The following is a 25646-nucleotide window of genomic DNA, read 5'->3' as shown; positions in this document are numbered from 1 at the left end:
TCACAGTAGAAATAATTTATTTGGTATGTTTCTCTTTATGAATTTACATTGTCCTCATCACCATTAGTAGCAGAGCAAGTCCCACTAAAACATACAAACAGAACAAAGCTCTGCCTTCTCTTCCCTGTGCCTGTAAGAATAGCCTGTGGAGGTCCGTAAGGTACTAACTACAACTTGTTCTAGCTTTCAGAAAGTTCTGAATCTAAAGCAAGTTATACGAAACATAATCCATGCTTTTAAGACCAGCAAAGGCTACTCTGAGCCTTTGTGGGGGTATTTAAAAGTGGAGGGTATTTAAAAGTCAGACTAGGCTTGAGTCCATGCTAGAAACATCCCAGGGTGATCCCTGGAGCGACCATGGCAATACAAGGGACAGCTACGCCACCACCTTCCAAAGGGACCAGCTCTGCTGAGGAGCATGGTGGCAAGCAAGGCTGTGCTCTTCCTTTTGGGAAATTTGTCCAGTGGTGGTTTTGGCTTGGAATTAGGCCAGGAAAGTAAACCCAAGGGACTGGGAGCCTGTGGAAAAGCTCCTGATTTTCCTTGTCTTTCCCTTGTGTGTAGGGACAGTTGGGTGTTAGTAGACTTTGTACTATCTATGTTTTAGCTTGCATCCTAATGATCCTAATGGACTTGTGTGAGACCTATATCAAAGCAATTCTCCCATTGATTTCACTGCATTTTGAATCAGAACTATTGTAGGCACATGGCCCTGAGCTGCTTCAGAGCTGGAAGCAGACACAGGGGAATAAGCTCTGGTAGCGACTGTGTTCAGAACAATTCCAGTCAATTCTAAAAGTTTCTCTAGGGCCAAACAAGACTGCAGCACACTCATTCAAAGCCCCTGGTGATTCACAGAGGGAAAACAGCTGCAGGGAACTTTAAATTTGTTTGTCGAGCAAGGTCACACCAGTCAGTCCACAAGGTACAGAGAAAGCGATGAAAATGATGACATTCCTCACCCTGCACAGGGGTATGAGGCCCCTACGACGCTGGTCTGGTAGTAATAGAAAGGATGCTCTATGTGATCACTGGTGATCGTCACCCAAAAGACATCTGTGGCAGACACATTTATTACATGCAGAGCCTTTGATGTATGGCTTTGAGCATGGACGTTGAGCAGGTCAAGAAAGAGAAGGAGAACTCATTATTATTTATCATGTGCCAGGTGGCAGCAATGCCAGAATCAGGATGGTTGTCCTAGGGACACACCAAGATCACCAGCAGTCAGCAAAAGACTCAGACTATAGAAAACAAGTCCTTGGAAAAGGCATGAGGTCAGGTTGTACAAGCAAGTTATTACTGGTAGCATCCAAAGGACAACATTTTCTTACAGGTAGGGCAGTACTTCCACCCTTCTCCTTATGCCTTCAAAAATTATTCCTGATTTTCTAATACCAGAGCTGGAACTGCCAGTACGGAAAGGAAATCTGCCTGATACAGTGCTGGCAACCACCCTGCTTTGAGCAAGAGATTGGACAGGGTGACTACAGGGTTCCTTCAGCCAACATTTTCATAATTTTGTGGTTGATTCTCCACATGCTTCCAGCAGCCAACAGCCATTGAAATATGACAGCAATATGAGGAAACTTGACTACACGTCTCAGAAACAACCTCAGAAACACCAGGGATGGGCATTATAGTCATGGTTATTTGGGACACAGGAAGAATAACAGATAGCTGACAGTTAACTCCTGTCCCTCTTTTGGGCTATGGGCTTCATACAGGACCAAATGCTACACATCTGATGGATGCCTGGTTCACCTGGGCAGTACAAACATCTGCTTTTCCTGCTAGGCTAGGGAATGCACCCTTCCAAATTTCATCAAGCCATCATACAGAAGAGAGGGAGGATTTGTTAGGTATTAGATGAAAATCTTATGCTCAAAGCTAACAGATCTTTGCAAACAAGAGCCCTTATTGTCATTAAAAAAAAAAAAAAAAAAACAAAAAAATGAAAAGAAACATGAATGTTTTTAGTACAAAGTTATAAGGTTAAAAAAAGCTAACAAAATAGCCCGAGGAAAAATACTATGCGAAGGGTTGCATCAAAATACTCCAGTGAGCTAAGCGTCTAGCAATTGCCTCCCATTTATACCGTGTTGTAAAACCTTCAGAAGTGGGTCATGAATGTGCCCCTGTGACACTACTGCATCTGAAAGGCCTTTCACTCTTGCCCGGTCCTAGTATGACATGGGAGATATGAACAATCAGTTCTTTATGCAATTCCCAGGTAAAATTTAAAATATAAACAAAGTTCCCGAAAATTGCACTGATCTCTTTTTGACGTTTCATAATTTTCTCTTGGTAACATGCTTAAGTTGTAGCAACCACCTGGAAGACATAAAATATGATGGGTAAGGTGGAGGAAAGGAAGCACTTACTGCTAACTATATACTGGAGAGAGAAGCGCCAATCATGATCTGACCTGATATTAATTTCTGTATGAGAAGGCGTTTTCAGAAGAAATCAAATGCTAAATACTTGTATATAATTGTAAAAGTCATGGGCTATTAACTAATCACTATACTTCAACTAATGGCAGCATACAGTTGCTAGGTAACCCCTGATAAGATGTGTGCATTGGCTGCCTGGCAATTACTAGAGAAAAGCGATTCCTGCCGCCACCACCACCACCAAAACCATCTCTGAGTCAAACCGATGACATAGGAGTTCCTGTTTTGACTGACTTTATAGCAGAGAAATGCTGACTACATTGTGTTTAGACAGTTGAAAACTGTACACTAGTTGATAAAACCTAAAAAAATGCAATCACTAAAGTGCATTTGTTGCTTTTTCAATGGGTTCGTTTCCCCTCGAAATCATAACGCTGCATGCTGGAATCCGGAGTTCTCCGACTGATTTATTTTTATTTGCTGCATTATATTTCATAAGATGTGAAGAGTCAGATGACTGGAAGCTGACTCTGAAAATCAATGAGGAACAGATACATACTGGCATATATGAACAGTGTTGCCCTTTTACAATTTTTTAATATTTTTTACTCTCTATTTCACGCTATCACCGTTCTGTGTTTGATAGAAACCTGAAAATCAATTCTATTTGAGCATTTTTTTTCTTTATTTTCACCAAGTTAGTATTAAATAAAAATGAATGCTAAACCAATTCAGTAAATACTTTCTGGGGAAATATTACACTGGCCTACTTGTTCTGAATAAAATAAAAAAACCAGCAAGATCAAAAACAAAACAAAGAAGAAAAAGGCACTGCCAGTATGAAGAACTACACGGAAACTGCTAACAAAAAATAACAGGTTTGATTTTTTTTTACCCAATTGTCTAGCATTCAGTATAGTATATACGCTGTGAAAACTATTTTATCAAAAAGACTTGCTATATCTCTAACAATGAGTCTTAATATTATTCCTTGCCCTGAAAAATCAGGCACTCTGAAGCAAACTCTCTAAAAGGACTTAAGATAAATTCAAAGCTATTTAACCCTTCTAAACTTACGATTTTTACAGTGCGTGTGAGTTGTCTCCCTCTTCTGGCTGATCCAGACAACCCAAATGACCTACAACTGCTCAACCACATGAGGCTCCACGTTGGATGTGGACACAGCCCAGTCGGCTTCTCTCCTGTGTGTGAGTTTATGGAGACTGCAGCATCTACCTATGGGTATAGACTTGCAACTGGACATTTTCTTCATGGTAAGCACTCTGTCCTCTACCATGAGACTACCTATCATCCCCTAGGAAGGGGTGAGCAAGCAATGAAGGAAAGAACCAAATAAGAGATGACAATATTATTATATTTTTCTTCTGAGTTAGCTTTGAGGTTAGGGAACACACCAGGGGTTTCTACACCACCAGAAGAGAAACACAATTGTTTGCATACACTCCAAGTGGCATGGCTATTTTTGTATCCCAATCACACATCTCCTCCGCTGGCATCAGCCAGGGCTCTTTCCATGGCATACATTGCTCACAGCTTGATGCAAAAAACTGCCCGACAACTATATTGAGAAACAGCTTGTTTTGTTTTTCTAATTTGGAAAACAAAGGCGTGCTGCAAGCTGCGCTGACTGGGAAGTCATACATCTTTAACACAAAGTAAAAAGGAAAAGAAAAGAAAAGAAGGAAACATCCTTTAGTTACAGCATACGCCTTCCTCTTTCCTTGCAAAGTGCCCTGTCAGCATGGCCACCCTCATGCCACTTTTCAACAATAACTGAAAAAGAATGAAATCTTCTGTGTTCAGAAGTTAATATTAGGGAATTCATTGTCTGTAAAGACAGAGCTTCAGGCTACTAGAAGAGACTCTTTCTCCAGTGAGATCAAGTATGAAACTCATGTAGACTACAGACTATTCACTGCATAGGCCAGTGGATCTCAAAGAGTGGCCCTGGAAGGCAAGTTACCCTCTAGGCCATCAAGATTCAGCCTGGCCCAGAACAACATGGTCCAGCCTGATATGAGCTTTCATCTCCCTTCACTCTCAGTCTCACTTCATCTTTCCAGGGAAATTCTTACAACAACAGGATCCCTTGCAGCCCTATTTCAAGAAATCACCTCAACCTAGTCCTGGGGACACAGAGTGTAGGACAGGCCTAATAATGGCCTCATATGGCCTCAGAAGTGTACAAGGGCTGGAAGACCTGCTGGGCTTTTATTATCCAACTGCTCAAGCTCAGTGTGCTCACACGCTCCATGAACACAGCCTCAGTGCTCAGACAGTCAAGGATAGCCACAAATGGTTGAAGATTGGGAATCCCTAGGTCAGGCTTATCAGACCAATATGGAGTTCAATGAACATTATTTATACCATTCACATCTTCAGCCAACACTACAGATGGTGATATCCCAAATTTACCTAGTTATTTATCTGACAGAATCATCTTGACACCTCGGATCTAGTGGAGATCCAACCTATTCAATCTAAGCTTTTAAACTGAATCCCATTTAACTATGCAGCCCCAGCCTTTGGCTATCCCTGTAATCAGTGATGGGAAATAGGAGGCAATTCCAATCATAGCTGGACTCCGCTGATTATAGAGCTCCATTGACTACACTCCTATCATAGATGAATCAGTGAAGTGTCTGTACAAATAAGTTAGGGGTGGATAACATTAGCTACTAATAGACTTTTATAACCAGTGGGCTCACATCTCACCGGAGCAGGTAAGGGTGCAGGGAAGTCTTGGAAACTGTGAGCCAGCCTTTCAAGGCTCTGGAAAAAGCCAGAGCCAGTCTTATGAAACTGCCTGCTCCTCCAGTGTCCCATGAAACAGAGCCGGTGTACAGTTTCTGTAAATGAACAGGATTGCACCAAAGAAATAACTTGCATATATCATTCAATTTCTCAGGAAAATGACCCAGGAAACCTCTGAATATTTGCTAATCTGTTTGGTATTTAGCATGAGGAAATCCAGCCTGATTGTTCCCTGAACCTGCTCCATTGTGGTAATTAATAATGAAGATATTGGATTTTGGGCATGAAGCAAGGAAGAGACTTTGCTCTGAAAACTTTACAGCCTGAATGTGGTAGGTAGGAATACTGAATTCCTTCCCTGCAAATAAATCATTTTACAACAGTGGAATTCTGTGATTCCACCTCTCCTGAGCCAGAAAAGCCACAGCCAATACAGTTTTTCAAAGTCTGCTCTCCTGACTTGTGGTCTCATGACAGGTTAGAAAGACCATGTTTTAAAGGGCAAGTGCCAATACAATGCATTGTTGTGCCACCATATATAATCAAGGTGGCTGCCTTCTTCCACTTCTTGGGGGTTATGTGCATTCCTAATCAGAGACAGAATTTGGCTGAGCAAATTTGGGATCCCCAGAATGAAGCAGAAATCTCAGCAGAAATTTAATTGCTTGAAATGTATCAAGTTACCATATTTTGTTTATTTCCCGAGATTCAATTACGAAAATTGCCAGTCTGTAACTCCAAATTGCATGACAACTGTTGAACTTACAGTCTCACAAGGATAATCACCCCAGAGCACAACAACACACACATCGCTCCACTACCATAAATTAATATAAGCTGCCAGCAATTGAAAAGGGCAGAATAAACTCCACACCTCCTTTATTCTCTGACTGGTATAATGAGGATGTCATTCCATTGTCTCCTGGGTGGGATCTTTTGCCACCTCAGCTGTTACAGGTTTTTTCTAGACACGTTGGGTACAAATACGGTTTCACTTCACAAAATGTCTGTGCCCTCACCATTCTGTTCATCCTTGTCAAATCAGGATTTCACACATTGTTTTCTGCACATTTCCTAATCTTAGTGAAAGTTTCATTTCCCCAGCCCATTGCCATCGGCTATTAGTCTGGCACAGAACTCAAGCTCAAAATGAAAAAGGTAAACCAGAGAAAGGACAGCAGGCACAGCTACTATTGCTCTGCTCTCGTCACAGCTAACAAAACGTGCTTAATAGCACCATTGTGTTCTTGGTGAGCCAGAGAGACAACCAGGTGTACCTTGTCATGCCCTGTGGATATTACCTATTCCTGAAATATTCTGTATCCGCCCATTAGTGTTTCCAAAGTTCACGATGGCAATAGACGGAGGAACATTTCATTGCCCAATGTGTCCAAAACAGCAATAACAACATGGTATTAGCCACTGTGGATATTACTGACCGACAAGGTCACAAACAACACCTGGATCTGCTCCAGGCTTCGACTGTTGAAACCAAAAGACCAAAGTCTTAAAATGACAATTCAAAATTTCACACATTACTAATCAATTGTTTTATATCCTCATAAGATCTTAGTTATCTGACAGACTTTTAGCATTTTTGCCTACTTGGTATCAGCAAAGTAAAGAAATTGAGCCTGTTTAGAAAAGAGAGGAAATTATTTTGCATGAAAAGACAAATATGTTTTAAAATGTAATGAAATCCTGTCAATTTGTTTTAAAGAAATTATTGGCAGAGTCTGGCTTCTATGGGTGAAAAACTCTCTTCTCTGGTTTAGAAAAGAATGATTTTCCTTTTAGCGTTCAAATTTGCAAGCCAATATACTTTGCATGTAATTTACATACCATACTGTATCACAAACACTTTGTCTCTTATTGTAAAATCCAAGATCAGCTCCTAGCATTTCATAGCTGGGATTATTAAAATATTTTTTTAAGTCAAGTCTGAAGATAAGCTTTCATCCTGATGCTCCTGGAACTGCATACTAATGGTCAGGAAAGGTGAGCATCTGGTTCAGGCACTGGATTGGGCTTTGAGTCCAGTCCCACATTTCTCACAGGCTTGTTTTCAAATTTGGACAATTTCACTTAATTTCTTTATAACTCATAACCTTACGTGTAAAATAAGAAAAATGACAGTTTTTATTGCCTTTCTTTTATAATCTTGTCTTTTTGAGTGATTATCTGTAATCACTCAAAGGCACAGTTTTCCTTTCACTCTATGTGTGGGCAGGTACCCAGTGAGATCCCAGTCCTGTCTAGAAAGCATTACTGTAATGCCCCTGCTAATCAAAACTACTCAGCCTTTTTTCAGTTAAGTGATTTATGCAAAGAAATATCAATTTGCTAGAGAACGATTTTTTTCATAGATCCACAAAAGTTTTAGGGAAACTTTGAATGGGGAATTTTTTTCATTTCAAAGACATGATTGTTTGGTTAAAGATCAGGTGTCAGAAAGCTTTACGACCCACCTACAGTAGTCAGAGCACTGCCATGGGAAAACAAAGTTCAAGCTTTCACCTGCTTGACTCAGAACAAGAATCTTGGTATGAATCGGGAGCTACACCATCACCTACCTGTCCCAGGTTCTCATAAAATATCTGGAATATTAAAATATCTACTTAAAATCAAAGAGTTCAGGAGGGTACTACCAGTGCAGCTGATGAGGTTTAGCACACACAGAAGAGCAGTGCAGAAAATCAGGGTCTTCCTCTTTCTGCGTGAGGACCTACGCTTCCACTCTGTTCTGGGTCTCTGTTATTGTGCTTCTATCATGAAAAACCAGGGCTTGATTTCATCCAAATGGGAAACCAGAAGTGCTCCACAATTTCAAAAAGCTCTGCAGGACACGGAACCGCATCCTGCTGAGCATTGCTAGGTGCACACATGGTACTTTTGCAGGGAAAATCGGAGCACACATCCTGAAGCTGGCTGCGATACTTCAATAGTGTGAAGCAGCAGCTCCCTGAAAGAGGAGATGACTGCAAATGGGACCCAAGACCACAGATGAAGGCCACGAAGCACCTGAAGTATCTTCCTCACCTGCATCAAGAACGCAAGGACATTACTTAATACAAAGTACCTTAAACAGCTAAAACAGGTTGCAGAGGTTAGTAGTGCGAGTACTCACACCGCCTTGAATATATAGCTTACAAATACAACTGCATGGCTTATCTCCAGATACTGCCTTGAGGTGTATTATGGCCTAATGCTTCTCTAATCAATAGATCGTCATCATCTCTCTACTTAAGACAAACTCAAATAATTTCAGTAACTGTAACTGATTGGATTTTTTCCCCAAATATGAATCTATCGTAGCCAAAGTTACTTGTTATATATGAAGAATTCCCAATGCTCTCCATGATGAAACAGTTATTATTTAGGCTAAAATTAATAGCAAAATGGTTAAGAAGGTGAAGTGAATAAAGAACTTGGATCGAGTAGTGTTGCCTAACCTCAGCACAGACTACTGCTGTTCTGCTGCGGAACACGAAGAACTTCTCAGAGTCGATTTAGTGTCTTGGGAAAAGGCAAAGAGAAAAAAGGCAGCTCTGGTCTAAGCACCACTCTGGCCAAATGGGTAACAGTTAAGAAGGGCCATTAATACTCTCAGGTGTACATCTTGCTAGAGCAGGTAGCACTAGAAGAACGGGCAACTCTTTCTTTTAAGAACAAATAATGGGATTTCCCAGAAAATACATAACTACCTGGCATTATCTGGCACCTGCGTGCCAGACACCTGTACGCTGCTGAACACCCATCTGCTATATATGCTACATGCATTCCTGTTCCTTTTTTTTTTTTTTTTTAAGCTTGGCAAAGGAGTTGATTAGGAAGATAAAGTCTCTGAAAAACATTTTGGACAAAGATGCCAGCACAGATTGTACAGTAAAAGATATCAGGTCTGCCAATACATGCACACCACACTCTGCAGGCTGCTTATATTTGCCTCTCAATGATTTATTGCACAAATTACTGAAATTATGAAATAGGACAAGCCGTATCTCCATATTTCCATTTGGTATAGATTTGATAACGAAAGGATGAAACCTCCACAACAAGCAATATTTGTATTCTAGCTGTTCTCTTTTCTTGGTCAGTAAGAACATCCTTTCTTTCAGAGCAGCCTCTGCTTATCTTTCCTTTCTCTCCTGCTACAGACAATATAGCTGAATGTTATATTTGTCCAGTGCCCAATCTAAAAAAGGTACTTTTTTGTACCACAGTTTCTCCAGGAATTAAATAAACTCGTTGATGATATTTTGAGTTTCAAAATGACTGAGTCACCCATTGCTTGTGTGTGCACACAATCAGTAGTTAGATGAAACCGCCTACTGTCCAGTAGAGCTCAAAAGTCTGCTAGGTAGATCTCATAAAACACAAAACTCTCCCACGAATGTATGTACTTATCTATCTATCTATCTATCTATCTATCTATCTATCTATCTATCTATCTATATGAGGTTATTTGTAAGTTCAGTACTTTCATGATATATATCATTAAAAAAAAGTCTTAAAACCCCCAAGAAGTACACGGATGGACAAGAGATTTTGTACAACTAGTGAGTTCAATAATAATAATACACAAAAAAAAAGTATGTCAAGGCAAACACTTCTTTTTGGATGCAATGTTAGAGGACCAGATTTTTGTACTGGTGTAGACAAAACCAGTATCAAGACTGTTTTAACAGATAAGTATATTAATTGAACATATTAACTGATATAGAAAACATACTACTCTCACTTTTTGGATAAACTATGAAACATTTAATTCATGTGATATATTTTTTATTGTAAAGAACCTATTTTGTTCTCCAGTTGGTAACTGCCTGGCTCTTCCATTCAGTGCACAGCACACAAAATAGAAGTTAGCTCTCCAGGTTGTGCATATGCACGCACAGATACGTAGATACACACACAAAACCCTAAAGCAACATACTGCACTTATCTTCTTCCCATTTTTAGATCATACATATTTCATTAAGCTTCATGCAGAGTGTCTTCTGATTTATGGTAATTGTCAACAAAAGCAAAAAATGCCGACAATTTTAACCCTGCAGTACTGGGGATTTAACTGGGATAAAATTAAAATGTTTAGGGGGGGGGAAAGCCACCACAACACCCTAAGCCCCTGGGAGCTTGACCCTTGAGATGTTGTCAATTTTTTATTTTATTTTATTGTGTTTGTTGTCTGTAGAAGCAGATGCCAGCAGCAACATCTGATGTACCGGACACCTCCAGTGTTATCCCAGCATGCTCATGGCCTGGAGGACTTGGAGTGAGACTAATTTCCATATCAAACCCAATTTAGATGAAACATCTTGGTTTAAAAAAAAAAAAAAAAAAAAGCCAGTGCATCAATAGCCCCTTGATTAGATTTTCATCTCCTGAGCAGACAAATATGAATATTTATTACCATGAATGCAGATTTCCCTCTTTCCATTGCTCTGATCTTGAATATTACCCACTGCTAATTTTTATGAAAATTTGGGCAACATAATGTTTTCACATAAACTGACAGTTCTTGAGATAATCCCGTTATTGTTTGGTGGGAAATGACAGTTTCCGCTTATTCATGTGTTAACGAGGGATTAAATATTGTTTTTCATCACCATAATCTAAGATGGACTGGAAATTAAAATTCGAACATTGTGCATTAGCAGGGCTTTGAGGACCAGAATTTGTTTGCATTCACTTAGTAAAGATCTGTAAATTAACAGTTTAACAATCAAGTGAAATCCGTATCATAAAACCAGCACTGACATTTGTAAAAGGAAGTCATTATTCTACCCGCTGAAGGTAAAGAGCCAGAGAGATAAATAGTTCACAAAATGAAATCCCTTTGCAAGAGCAAAGTGCACGGTGAACCGTTGTCAGCGCAATGGTCCTTGGGCATTAATGGACCAGGCCATTTTCCCGTGGCAGAGAATCATCTCCCTTTTCTCTGTCACAGGTTCTGATACTCAAACACTTGATATGCTCGGATCACATTGAAAAACCGCTCCAAGACAGATCTATCCGTAGCGCTAAAAGCAGTCATACTGACCCAACGGGCTGTTTTCATGCGTGCCAAAGTGCTGTGCTCACGCCCTATCCAGGTCTTGGCACGCAGTACATAGACACATATAATTCTTCACTGAAATGGGTATTTTGCTGGAGCTGCAATATACAGCTATAAAGGATCAGTTATCTCCTCGATGCTTGTGCCTAATGCCCAGCAATGCAAATCAGAGATACCTACATGTACCAAAGTGAAAATGGAGACCTATCAGTGACATTTTACAGTGCATGAGCCATTACATTGTTCTTTCTACATAACTTTTGAACTACAAATTCAGTTAAGTAGGTTTGCAATTCTATTAAAAAACCCCAACTTTTCCCTTTGATACCAGTCAAAGTGCAAACAAAAACTAGAACTAATCTTACTCAAAGCAACTCAAACATCTGCCTAACTAAATCTTTAAACTATCTCATCAGGATAAATCTTGCTGATTCATGGAAAAAAGAAATAAAATGCTTAAATTTAGGACCTCGTTAAAAATATTCTGACTAAAATATGATTTTATAAGTACAGCACATAAAGACTTGCATTCTGGAGGATGCTGAAGTGATGGACGTGGAGCAGCGCTACAGCGATGTCGCCTCTAAGGATGTAAACTTAGTGATGTACAGATGCGAAACTACTCTGGCCAGGATGAATGAAAATGTGCTACCAAACCTTCAGCCTTCCCAGAAAGCGGACCGGATCTTAAGGTTTACAGCCTAGTACTAAAACCCCTACGATAAATGGCACATCTATCTTGTAACTAGGTAGAAAAAAAAAGTCACTACCCTAGATGAAGCTTTTATTCTAAGGCAAATAGAACACTTGCCTTCCCACCTGTGCTCCAAAGCAGACCAAGATGAAGCTGCCTGGTATGGATGGTCGCTGGCCTGGATCTTGTTTAGACTTAGAAGCAAAACAGCCCAGAAGGGTACCAGTTGGTGCAGGACACCACGTGAGTGGCCATGCCAACATTTTAACAGTGCAGACGAACGTGGGACCGTGAGAGGCTCTGTGCCCTGTTCTTGTTTTATTTTACTAACGCTGACATTACTATAAGGCCCCTGATGCCGGCGATTCATAAAAGTTGGATGTCTCACAGCTTGGATCTTAGACCAAGAGACTTACTCTCCTTTGCTTACAGAACAGGAGCAGAGGTCCTGGTGAGTGGCTTTCCATGTCGACCTGGAGGGGAACATTTGCTGCCCAGGGACTGCTAGAGAGAGGGCTGAGGGACTGGGATCTGCCACCTCTTCCTCTCCTCAAATAGTTAAATCTGTGTTTGAAATTGCTTGAAATCCACGTGTTCCTGCCAGGGTCAAGCTCTTGCCTCTGGAGGTGGAAGAATCTCCCTTCTCACAATTTCTGACCATCTCTATCACTCAAACTTCAGGCAGTTAAACAGAATTTAATCTTAACCTACAGCTTCCCCAGCCAACCCATTACACCACTGAAGGTTTTGTTTTCCTTTGAGTCATAATGAACTGGCTGCTGGTAGAGGGAGGATCCTGAATTTCATGAATCAGTAAGATACCTAGCACAAACAATCACATTCTCCTACGTAAAGATCCTGCATATCTCCTTTATGAATATATAAAATGCAGGCTGCCAAATCATAGGGTAGATAATAACACTGATTTTTAAGCAGAATTACCCTGCAGTTTGCTTTATGTAGTCGGTGCTAGTATCTAAATCTCTTTTCTCTACAGATCTATAGCGGTCTGTAAGGGAAACTGCTTGAAAAACAATGGCATGACACGGCCTAAAACCAAAACAAATCCTTAAAACAAACATATGCTACTTTTTTAATGGAACAATGTTTAAAAAAGACAAAAAGGAACAACACTGGTAGGATGTGTAAGTTCCTGAAGCCACAAGGCAAACCGTATCTTGTTTCATTTTACATGATACTGAATAAAAATTGAATTGCTGTAGTTGCCATGGCAACTGCCACATCACTTGGCACTTCTGCTCCTTTAAATCACACAGTACTACTGTAAAGGAATTCATGAACCAACATGACACTTGAATACTTGTGCTTTTTATACTGTTTCGGGAGGAAAACATAAATCAATATACACTGATAGTTGTCTGTGAAAATCAGGTTTGTTGTATTTTTCTTAACATTATAATCTCCTCATTTCCTTGTCGTGTTCTTTAAAAATTTGTAAAGAAGGTGGAGGGCGTTGTCACAATCAGAGCACAAGAAAAGAAATTACTGCTGACACCTGATTTCCAAACTGAAGCTGTGACCTGTCATTCAGATGTCAAAATACCTCTGCTATGCAATATTCAAATCAAATACAGGGGATAAACATTGGAACTTTGCCCCTCCAGAGCCAGAGACAGTGTGATATGTGACAGAAGACAGTCTCAGTAGCATCCAGGCATCTCTTTAACTCTAAACTTATCGGTAGCTTAAAAGGAAAGTCTAAGTATATACTTAAAACTCAGCATATTCTAAATGTTTGCAGAGTTGGGACCATGATTTATATTGTTTTACTATGTTCTGTATATAACAGGCAGTCACAGAAGGTATATGACAAAATAATGTGGTAAAATAATATACATATTCATGGTGCATATTTTTTGTTTTTATTTTGCTGTTTATTAACACTCTGGATGCAATTTATATGAAAAGCAGCCCTCTAGTGGGCTATGTACCATAATGAATAGTTAATAAATAGCATTAACAGTATCTCTAAATATTAGCTAAAATGCATTTTGCAAAAACATACAAGATCTTAAATAAATGAGCCATAGAGTTCCATCGTTCTCTTTGGAGAAATTTAATGTTCTGTTTAGCTTTATTCCTTAAAGCTCTTGAAGCATTACTTCTAAATACTACTGTGTGACTGACTTCTGATTAGCATCACTTTACTATACATGTATACCCACAAAACTGTAAGAGTGAGATATTATTCACTGTCAGTAAAACCCCATGAAAGTAGGATATTACTAGTAGCGTTCTATGTAAAATATAATCTATGAATTGTTAAGTGTTACACAGCTTCAGAATCTGTGCATGGGAGATAAAGTAAATCTTCCCCGTTGTGCCTTCCCCAAGAATATTTCTAGGATTGCACTCCTTAAAGTTTTTCATTTAATGATTATTTTTCTTGTTTGTATATATAGCCTTAAAGTTACATGCCTTAAAGCAAGGCACCTGACGCGTGCCTTGTCCATAGCAATGTATTGCTCCAAAACACTCTCCTCCTGGCAGTCTCTGTTCAACTGCTAATCACCACAGCCGCAGCGATCGGCAAACGCCAACAGCAAGAGCCGTCTGCAGGATGTCCGATCCCAGCTCTCACTTAACAGGAAAAAATGAATGTGTTGATCTCCAAGCCATGGGTTTTGTAGGAAAAGATGTTGAAAGCAGAATCATGGAAAAAGCCCTCCCTCCCAGGGGTGTCCCCTGATCCAGGAATGCTTAACGCTGTAATGCAGGCGTGTATTCCCTCATAGGCACCTGTGCTCGGCTTCAGCCTAATTACTTCTGGTAAGAGGAGGGTGGGTTTTAACAGAAGTTGAAAAACTTACCTGTGACTTGGGCTAAAACTTGGGTATTTATGCACGCACAGCTGCTGCTCCCACACCACGGTCAGTATCAGGGCTACCGATACTGATCTAAGTACAAGATCTAAGTGATCTTGGGTAGAGCATCCCTTCCTATCCCAGTGTACCAGGTACTGGGATATGGAGCTTTTGCTGGTTGCCAAGATGTCACTGTAAGAAAGGGAGCTGGTGCAGATCCCAGGCTAATTTGGCCTGTACAAGCCAAAAGCCAACCCTTAGCAATCTGCCTAGTAGTCAGAGACGATCAGAAAAAAGCCGACACCTTATTCTTCAGGAATTGCAAATGATTTGTTAAGTTCTGCGCTCACTCCAATTCTTTATGGATTTCCAATATCATTCTCGGTAAAATCTAGGTACACAGACATTAATGACAAAATTTGTCAACATTAAGGAAGATGAGTTTGAAATCTGACTCCTGCCTCCAAGACGTTTGCACATCACTGGAAAGTCTGTCTTAACATGTCCTCTGGCTTCACTAGAATTTTGAAATGCAGATTTCTTTATTGTAGTAATATCATTTTATGCAACATGAACATAATTCTACATCTATAAAAATATCTATAAATGAGAATATCCTGAAACATGTCAAAATATCACTGCTCTATTTCAGAATATCTAGAGATACAGCAAAGTGTTCATTTTGCATATATTTTGGGTTATTTCCATTTGGTTTAGAAAATTATTCTAACTCTTATGTCTGCTATATGAGAACCATGATTCAAAGCCTACAAACAAAGTTAAAATTCCAGTGATGAGTGTATTTTGTGCAGCCCTACTGGGAAATTGAAAGAGTTCATTTAAAATAATGTATTCCCGAGTGGGTGCTGTTTTACCAGTTCAAGACGGTAACAGTGCCCTTGGCCTCGGTTTGTTTCAGGCCTTGACTCAGTTAATTTGTCATTCAAACCAAAACCTCTTAGCCTCCAAAACCTGATTTGAATCTTTACACTTCCTTGAGCCACTGGAAAGCCTGACCCTTTATTCCGAAATTGTTGTTGAAAACATATTTCAGCCAAAAGCTGGATAAACCGTTATTTTTCCATGCCACCGTAACTGCATTGAACCATTATTTGAATTTTTCTTAAACTGGAGCTGGACTTGAACCACGCTCAGCGTGGAATTGAACTGAAAAATATTGCATTTTTATAACAATTCAAAAGCGCTTACGTGAAGAGAAAGAAGTGGTTGAGTTCCTAAAGGACGTGGCAGGAATTCCAGGTTACTCAGTGACCTCTGCGTGGCCTGTGGTTCGTGGTGCCTGCTGAGCTCCCTTAGGCTGGAGAGCAGCTCCTGACTACAAGTCCAGTTGGACAAACGTTTGCGTGGGACTGGGACCCCCAACTCCGCTGGACCCTGAAGTCAGCAGGAGTCGGGGGGGCCGTGCTGCCGCTAAGGAGGCTTTCCCTCTGTGTGAGACCAAATGCTGTACCCAAGATCTCGCAGGGGTGCTCAGCCATGCAGAGCAAAAAATTCATCTCTCATTTCTGCAAAAAGCAATGGTCCACATCAAGTTGGGAGGTAGGAGAATGGAGTTACGGGTCATGCTTAAATGTTGTTTAGCTCGTCAGGTTTTTTACCAGTGCTCTGCCTCTTATGGTATTATGCAAATACACACATAGATAACACAACACTTACTTACATTCATACCCTCTCATACACTCAACTATAGGAGGTTCTTGAACTTCTGAAGATGACCTAGGACTTCAGAGATTTATTTCATGTGTGGGAGATCAAAAGAAAATACCTCAAAGACAACAGCAGCTTCATTGTATATGAATAACCAAGAAGATGTGAAAAGCTCATGATGATGACTTTGTGTGGCACAAACATTATGCACGACAATGACTCAAAAAAATCTCAGAGGGCTACCATATAGGAGTTTTAGAGCTGTTATAGGTGCTGGAAAACTCCAAATAGAAAATAAACACCTTTGTAAATATAATTCCAGAGGCAGTCAGTACTACAGCAATGCACACGTCCTCAGGATTTCAGTGTCGCACTGGTTTGCTCTGCAGCAGAGTTATTCCTGGCTTCCTGGTATAATAGCCTTCTTACAACAGGATAGGTGCCAAAATAATTAGCACTTTAAGAGTGACACGCAGCACATCAAACTCCAATCCAGGTTTCTGGACCCCTGGACCATTGAATATTCTGCCGGTACATGTCAGATGAGGTGGACGTGTTGTGGAAGTACCAGTAAGGGTCTGTGGTTCCACAGTGACCTGATCTGCTTACCCACAGTCCAGACAACTCTTTGCATTGTATCATACAAACCTTCCCATGAAACATATAGAACTTTTAAGTCAACATCCTGAGACATTAGCAGCTTCTGACGTGGCAGTTTAGGAACTCATTTTTAATCCTGCTAAAGCAGAGCCTCCCCTGCGCTGACACAATGCAGCTAACCTCAGCTCTATCCAAAAAACTCACTGAAGCTGTGGAAATCTTTTACATGACATAAAGATGATGAACTGTATTGTAGCTGTGCTAGACTCCAGACCCGTGTTGTTAATGACTACATAGCACATGTTTATGCAGTGACATAAAAGCAATTCATCAGCCCTCCCCAGACTTGACTGAACGGCTCAGTAAGCTTGGTGTGAATTTTATAATCTGTTGTTGCTTTTGAAATGCTTTTCTTGAGACAGAGAGAGAAAGCGAGAGATTGAGGAGCTCTGAGAAGCATTTCTCTTCTCCACAGAGAAAGAGACGGTTTCCTTCTACCGCACCCAAGGCCTGGGCAGTCATTGGTGTCTACACATTTCTTACTGAGGCACAAATCCTGTTGTCATACATCAACACCTAAACCAGATTCCACTGTCCAGAGCCACACATGAATTATTGCTGAGCTTAGAACCGCTCCTGCTTTGTTTATACAGCTGCTCCATTTGCCACTAGTATCTCAGCTACGTTTCTCTTGAGCCTTTTCAGATATGAAACTTGCCATGCAAAATCAATCCTTTTTATTTTACAGTCCTGCAAGTGGAGATTATATATCCATTAACTTTGACACGAATCTGACCTACTGTCCAAACAAAAAGGCCATCCCTCATTCTGAAACTAAAGAGTTTTTTCTAAGTACTTGTGATTTGAGCGTCTTGACTTTGATTTACAGTTACCATTACATATAATTCCATTCCCACAGTGTGAAGAAAAAGAAATCCTTATTCAACAAAAGGCTTCTTCATCATGTCAAAATATGTACTTTCTACTATTTTAACACTGTTAAACACCAAGGTGAATCAAAAACAAACTGCAAAACTGGATTAACACAGATTTAACCTGAAATAGCCTGAATCTGATACCCTATCAACAAAGAAACAGCCTGGTTACAGAACTCTATTATTTTGCATGTAGGTGAGACTGCAGAAATGTATTCATTATGTACACAATCATGTCTGATAAGACTTAGAAAGGGAATGTACACAGCTGGAAGAATTCACATCCAACAAAATATATACGCAGCTGAATAAATGTTCTTCCATCACCTTAATGTTACAAACCACTTGGCTCTTTCGCTGCTGATCACCATATCTCAGAAGTAACCTGGAATGTATTTAGGCCAAAATGCCTGCTTCCCTTCAGTTGATTAATTTTCACTTTTTGCTTTCTAAAAATATATATTTGGCAGAGTGTAAAGCACAACTTTCTGTCAAAGTCTTTATTAATCCAAATAGTATCACCAGTTTTTTTTAAAAGCGACGATAGCCTAAATATATGGGAGGTGAGCTCTGCAGTGACTTTTACTAACCCAAGCACAAGAACAAGACTGGGCAGATCTCTAGCCTAAGAACTTGTCCATTTTTTTCCAGTTCTATTAGCTGGTCTTAAAAAAGCTAGTAAGTCCTTGAGGCTGTATCTCCAGTACGTCCTTAGACTGCCATGGTTACAACAACCCTATTACTGCAATGTGATTTAAATGATGCATTTAACAGGTGACAACTTCTTGCATTTCGAATATCCAAAAGTGCTTTCTTTCTCCACTGATCACATATAAGATAACAAGTCCTTCAACAGTAAGCATTTGAAGTGAAGTGGGCTTTCATTTTCCAGCTGACTTTGAAGCCAACTGCACACCATTCCATGACTGGAATCGGACAAAATACATGGAAGTATTTCACTAGCATGAGGAGTCCTGCTGGGTAAAATTTTACTGAGTGTGCCTTCCATAGTCTGTGCCGCAGTCCTGGTTCTCCTGTTATTTAGCAGAAACCAGGCCCTGCAGATAGCACAAACACAAGCTTCACTCTGGCTTGAAGTCAGGACACGGCCTGAGGTGCACAGCCATGCTCCAGGATACACTTCCCAGGTCTTGAGGCGATACACCCTTGAGAACCTCAACTAGTTAAATCGGCTCCAGCTAAGGAGAGGTGCTGGCTTCCATTATCTGACGATTTCACCTGTGTTTGTTTCCAAATTCTAATTCTTACAGCTTTGGCCCTGAGCGTCTCAACAGGTCTCAGTGTTGGTACCTCTTCAGGACCAAGTCCTTTAACAGTGTGAAAAAAGTTACACAAAGAACCTCATAAATCCTGGCAAGTTAAGTTCTTAGGCATGAACTGATAACAATTAGAAATACAAAAAATGAAAATCAGTAAAAACAAGAAAAAAAAAGCAAATTCCTTCAGTATATTACAAGTTAGTAATTAATTATTCTTAATACTGAGAATAATGTAATCACAAGAAAAAGGCATTTGTCTAGCCCTGTGAGCATTCACCACTAGCAAAATTACTTAAATGAAAAGTAAAAAAAAGATAAATGTGTACACAAAATTAGCACTAGAATTAGCAATCAACTGTAGTTCATACAAGGTTCTTAACAGATAGCATCATCTTTATTAATAAATGATGAACTGCTTAGTGGAGTTTTTGCTTAGTGATATCACCATAATAACAGACACATGTTTTGTTTATGTTTCGAGTTACATCCAAAATAAGCAAGTCATTCACTGGCAGATTCGCTGTAACATCTGAAGACTCTTTACCCCAAATTTAAACTTTCATTGATCCAGATGAGATAGCACTCCATCAAAACCAAGGGGAATAATATGATGACTTCAGTTGTTGTGCTCATCTTTGGGGATTTTGTTTCTGTGATACAACAAAGCAAAAAACTGCATTTCTTAAAGCCGGCTGCACTTTTCTCATAAGGATGGTATTTCTTTCTCTGTGGGATACGGTGCTATTTGTGCAGCAGATTGTATTTTGACAGATGCAACTGTATCATAAAAAGGCCCTTAGCACTATCAGACTGGTAGCTCACAAACATTCATGAGCTCCAGGATTTCTTAAAAAACCCCAACAATTAAAATGTTTTTGAGAGTGTAAAATGCCCCCAAGCCACTTACCTCCCCCACACCAGTCTGCAGAATTTTCAGTCCAGTTGTTTTTTCAAGCTTCTCTTTGTTTATGTCTGTAAGGAAAATCAAGATGGAAAGAGTTACAGGAAAGCTGGAATACGCATGATTTTGCACCATTTACAATATAACCAACCTTCTTTCCTCCATCAATAAATTCATGACAGTTCCTACCGATTCCTTCTATGGAATACCTTTCCCTGATAGCAACTCCGCTAGTCAGTTTTTTGAATGCGTAGGTAAGCCATTAATTATTCATTATTACGTGAAAAAGAAAGCCAAACTCATTCTAGTTCCCTCGTACACACAGTATCACACACTTTTAACACATATACACAATACGTTTTGGAACTTCTTTTCAGTGGAAACCTCCCACTGTCTTCCCTGCAGCGGAGAGCAGGGCAGCACCTTACCATTCCAATAGCACTGTCGCAGTGTAGGACATTTCACAACAAATACAGGTGACTCTTACCCAGCAGGCAAGATAAATAGTTTATTTCACAACATCGGGATGCAATGCACTGTGTTGTCTTTTTTGAAATTTATTTTTTTTCCTATTTATCAGCTTCTATATCAGTAGAAGCATTCAAAACAAAAATAAAGTAATCCAGCATGAAAAAGCCAAATGCAAAATAAAGCTAGTAACCACTAAGACTACATCTATACTTACAACACAAACGTGCCCGGGGCATGAACTTGAGCACTTTCTTACCATTACTGTGGTCTTCACATTTTGGCTTTTGCCCACGAGTATTCTCACAAAACAACGCCTAACCACAGTTCTGGGGACAGCGCAAGGATGAGACTATTCCCAGCTGTGGGTATGGGTAAGGTCATCCCGTCTTGGATGGGAAGACTTTAACCTTCTAGATGCAAACTGTGACGGTTTTCCAAAACCCAGGCACCTGGCTTGATTTATGAGTCGAAATGAAGCCTTGCAGGCTTGTTAAACTCTCCTCCCTGTAGCCGTCTAGTCATTGACTATGTAATCCAAATGAGTCATCTAGGTTCTCTCTGCAGTCAACGGAAAGGGATGGACATTTAATACGATGAGTCATCCCACGTATCTTACACACATCTGCAGGCACCTAACTCTGTCCTTTGATTGCAGACACGATTTGGATTCAGATTCTCAATTTAAGTTGCCTAAAGGAAACATTCCTACCAGAAAGGACAAGAGGTGTGCTAGAACATACTGTAACTCTGTAAATTTACACTAAAATGCTGAAAGGAATTAATAGCTTTATCTTTCATTTGTGAAAAATACTCTTTAATTGTTGCAGTTCAAAACATATTCAAAACAGTTCAGACTGCAGCAGACAATTCTCAGAAGCAATATTGTTGTGAACTGATACTTTATTTAGTTTGTCCAAAGTGCAACACAAATGACTCACATTTATTTCAGAGGTGAGCCGTGTCGTTAGGGCTCAATCTCACCTCATCTATCCAAAATGTGGAAAGATTCTGGTAAGAGTTTGTAAGTGCAAAGACTCAAGAAGTGAAACGTCAAGCAATTCTAACACAGAGAAACTTTTCTGCCTGCCTTCAGCGAGGGATGAATATTGACGATGATTGAAATAGAGAGGAAATTTCTGTCCACCTGTTAGACCCACACAACTTTATTTTTGCTTCTTTTCAAGATGCCACCAAATAAGCAGATAGGAACATGAAGGCCCGAGCGATGAAAGCTTAAAATCATGTTTTGCTGAATGCAGCTTAAAAACTGCATACAATACTCACTTAATTAATACTTATGCCATACTTTACACATTCACAGACTTATTTATTCCACCCAGAGTCAGAGGGACCACATGAGAAGGAGGGTTGCCTGGACCATATGTTTTCACTGTGTTGTATATGTTGTGTAGTATGAATTTCCAAAAAATAAGTAAATCTTTGCCAACAAACTTGATTTTCAGCCTTGAGATGGACTCTGGACTATGTTGTTTCACTGACGGCTGATGACTTGCCACGTCACATTACACCATTCTCCCTTTTGGATGTGCCATTTTCTTGCAAAGGTGTGCCACGCTACCACACTGCCCCCCTCACACCAAGCATATACGTTAAAGGCAGATTTCCACCAAATGCAAAAATTTAGATTTATAAAACCAGAAAGCTCCACAGCCTCTTTCAAAGAAACTGAATGGTCCAACAAATAATTCTTTGGTAGCTTAGGATAAAGAAAATTGCACAGCAGAGTGGCTGCAAAATAAATGGGCATAAGTAAACAACAAGCCCTAAATCCCAACATGTAATTTCCTACCACATGAACAGTTAATAGAAAATATTGGGTCTGCTGAATTGCTGAGTTTTATAATTACAATTACATATTTGACCTCCTTTTTATAGGTTTCCTGAAGACTTTAATTATTGAAGCTTTGATATTAAAAAACAGAAAAAAAAGTTTACTTAACACCCCCCCCTTTTCCCCTTGATACTGGCTAAACACAAAGGACAGCTCTGACAGCCATGCTAACGCAAACCCTGCCAAAATTAGGAGGTATGAAGGCACAAGGTGTTATTGATTAAATCATAACCTGAAAATGGTCAAGCTCGGGCACTGTCAGATTGCGGAGAGAGACGCAGCAGACAGTCTCCGGCGCGCTCACTCCAGGCATGTATCGGAGCATATTTTAGCTAACCTTGAACTCCACGAGCAGTTCAGGAAGGTGAAGAAACTCTGTGAAAAAGAGTGGTGCTGGTGCTGAAGCACCAACTGCACATCAGGCAGCTGCTTCAAGCTGCCGAACAGTGAACATAACTTCTTAACTATAATTGAGGATTTTGAGACAATAAAACATGGTCGATAGCCTATAGATAGACAAGGAAGAAGTGGTGGGAAAATAAATTCAAATATTAAGAACAAGCCTCTAATCGTTTGAAAATTGGCCTAAATTTTTAAAAAGTATTTTAGTGTATTACCTTCTAGCTTTTATTCCAATACAAATACACAGCAGATGACGTTTCTGTTGCAAATTTTATGAACTGGAAATTATAATTCTGGGTAACATGGTATATTACACATTCCATCAAAGTTGATTTTTTACAGCCACAGTTTAAAAGTCCAGAAACGCTAGCGGGGAACTGACAAACTCATCAGTGAAGAGGCATAATAAAAACAGCTATTCAAAAAAAAGCAAAAAACCCCCAACCTTACCCAGTTAGCAACATATAAATCCCTTTTTTAATCTTCCACTGAAACAAAAAGGGCTTCCAAACACACAAAAAAGGAGGCCTTTAAATTAAATTCACTAGATGAAGGATATGCAAATTACCTGAAGAAGCGGAGCCCTATAATGTTCTCAAAATTCTGCAACAGCCTATTTAATTAGTATTTTAATTTATCAGAATAATTCTTTGCACTTGACAATTTATGCAGTATTCCATATAATTAAGCACGTAGCTACAGTGGAATAATTTTGCCTACTCTCTGTATACCAGTTATTTTAACCTGAAAGTATCTGTGGAAGTCTCTTCTGTGATCTAAATTACAATGGGGACATCTTAATGGCTTTGCTCTATTAGAGAGCACGATGAGGGTGTTACTGAGTGTTTAAGGGTAGGGATTGTCACTGTTCATAGTTTTCACTAACCTGAGGGAGGTCTGATGTGTTTTCTGAGGGCTAACATTTCTTTCCTTCAGCAGAGTTATCTGTCAGTGGCAGAGTCAGGAATTTGAGTGTCTAGTTTTGTAGTCGGCAGGTTTAACCTTAGAGTCCGTGGGTTATTAGGAGGAACAAGTTACACAGGGCTTCAAGCAGACCTCCAGTCTCATTATAACGATTCTGGAAGAAGGAAGCCCTGAGAAATGAGTGGTTTACACAGGTTTGCTATAAAGCAGGTTGCCAAGCGCAACTGCACCCTCCGGCTCACTCACGGGGGCACACACTGGCACAAGCGCGACCAGGGAAGGGTTTCTGCAGGAGACCTCCTGGGTCTGCCTCCCGCGCTGCTGCAGGATTTACCTGCTCCAGAGAAGAAACCATCCTTATATATGAAAATTATTTGTGGGAAGATGGTGCCACTCACAAAGAAACCTTATTTTTCTGCTGTGAATCTGACTTTGAGGGTGTGCTGCATTTAATTAAATGTAGAAAAGAAAAAGTACTTACAGACATATGATTCCCCTGACCTCTATTACATGCCCGTTTTAGAATGAGACAATTCATGCCCTAGACTCACTAACTACATTGACTAGACCTCCAGTCAATAAAGTGATGGAGGGCAATTAATTCAGATTTACTGTAGGCTGTCAGATGAATTCTACAACAACCATCTTCTTCCCATCAGCTTGTTGCAAAGCTCCTTTCATAGAACCACATTGAGAAGAATTTCAATGATTTTCCCCTCTTTGAGGAAAGGAAAGGAAAAAGAAGGAAGGGAAATCCAAAGAGACGGTAAGTGTTTATTACCATTTTTAACTTTTTAACAAGTTTCCCAAATCTAAGACAAGCAGATGTTGCATTCATTCACATCAAGTCAGTCTTCACTTTCTTCTCCCCTACAAAGAACCCCGCGATTATATGGAAAGCTTTTTCATAGGTTGGACCAGAAAGACTGCCTTTATGTTTGGCAGACCCATGCACTATGCAATGCAAATACACAGCGGATACTAAAACCTTTGTCCCTTGCCATTGCATGAAAATGGGTTCACATGATATTTGGTCTCTCTCCCTGTTGAGAAGAACACAGACCCAGAGTAAACCTGCACCTCCTGAAACCACTGAGGCACTCACACCACTAAATGAGAATGGGACAGAGGAAAATCAAAACCACACTGCTGGTTCAGCGCCCTCTAAGTCTTCTCCCTACCCAACAACCCAATGTTACGTAGGTTTTTCCCACCTCATTCACTTTCCTTTGTTGGAAGTAATGAAAAAGTACTTTAATGAACTTTGAATTAGATACTTGGGTATGACCACGTTCAGAAGAATAGACCTTCTGGAATATAAATAAACCCTCCCTGATGTTGGCGCACGTCTACAGGGTGGTGCGTGGCCACCCTGTGCCCAGCCCTGGGCACTTCTTCCAGGGGCTCCAGCCTGTGCCTCTGTAATTCCTCTCGCTGGGCAGGAGTAGCATCAGACTGCAAGTAAATTAGTCAAAAACACAACATGAGCATTCAAAATGCTCCAGCTTGAAACAAAAATTACTAACTCAAATGGACAAACACAAGGAGAAGAAGGGTTCCTTTGCTAAATTTTGCAATTCAATTAGTGAGGGACAAGTACACGGGCTGCAGGCAAAAGGTATTTTGTCTTCCAATCTTTACTGGGTGATGGCATGAGATAGTTGCTTCATGTGTAATTTCTAGTTAACTGGCAGCCAGGCCTGGAATGAAAATGGTTGCAAAAAAGTCAAAGCTGCATAGCTGTACCAGCGACAGCCTGCTAAATATTATGTCATATTCAATTTTCAAGTCATTTTTCAAATGATTTTAATTAGATATTGTTTCAATCTCACATGCATTAATTTAATTTCTGATATCAACATTTC

General features: G+C 40.0%; 1 protein-coding gene across 1 annotated transcript in view; it reads right to left on the bottom strand.

The window, feature by feature from the left end:
- PTPRN2 (protein tyrosine phosphatase receptor type N2) overlaps nucleotides 1-25646 on the bottom strand; it is a 663063-nt gene that overhangs the window by 220395 nt on the left and 417022 nt on the right. Inside the window, exon 15 of the mRNA XM_054190602.1 lies at nucleotides 20139-20203. Within this exon, the coding sequence (XP_054046577.1) occupies nucleotides 20139-20203 (65 nt within the window). The remainder of the gene's footprint in view (nucleotides 1-20138; nucleotides 20204-25646) is intronic.

The sequence above is a fragment of the Rissa tridactyla genome, chromosome 2 (assembly GCF_028500815.1).
Source record: "Rissa tridactyla isolate bRisTri1 chromosome 2, bRisTri1.patW.cur.20221130, whole genome shotgun sequence".
NCBI classification, from domain to species: Eukaryota; Metazoa; Chordata; class Aves; order Charadriiformes; family Laridae; genus Rissa; species Rissa tridactyla.
This window is presented reverse-complemented; position numbering and strand designations above follow the sequence as displayed.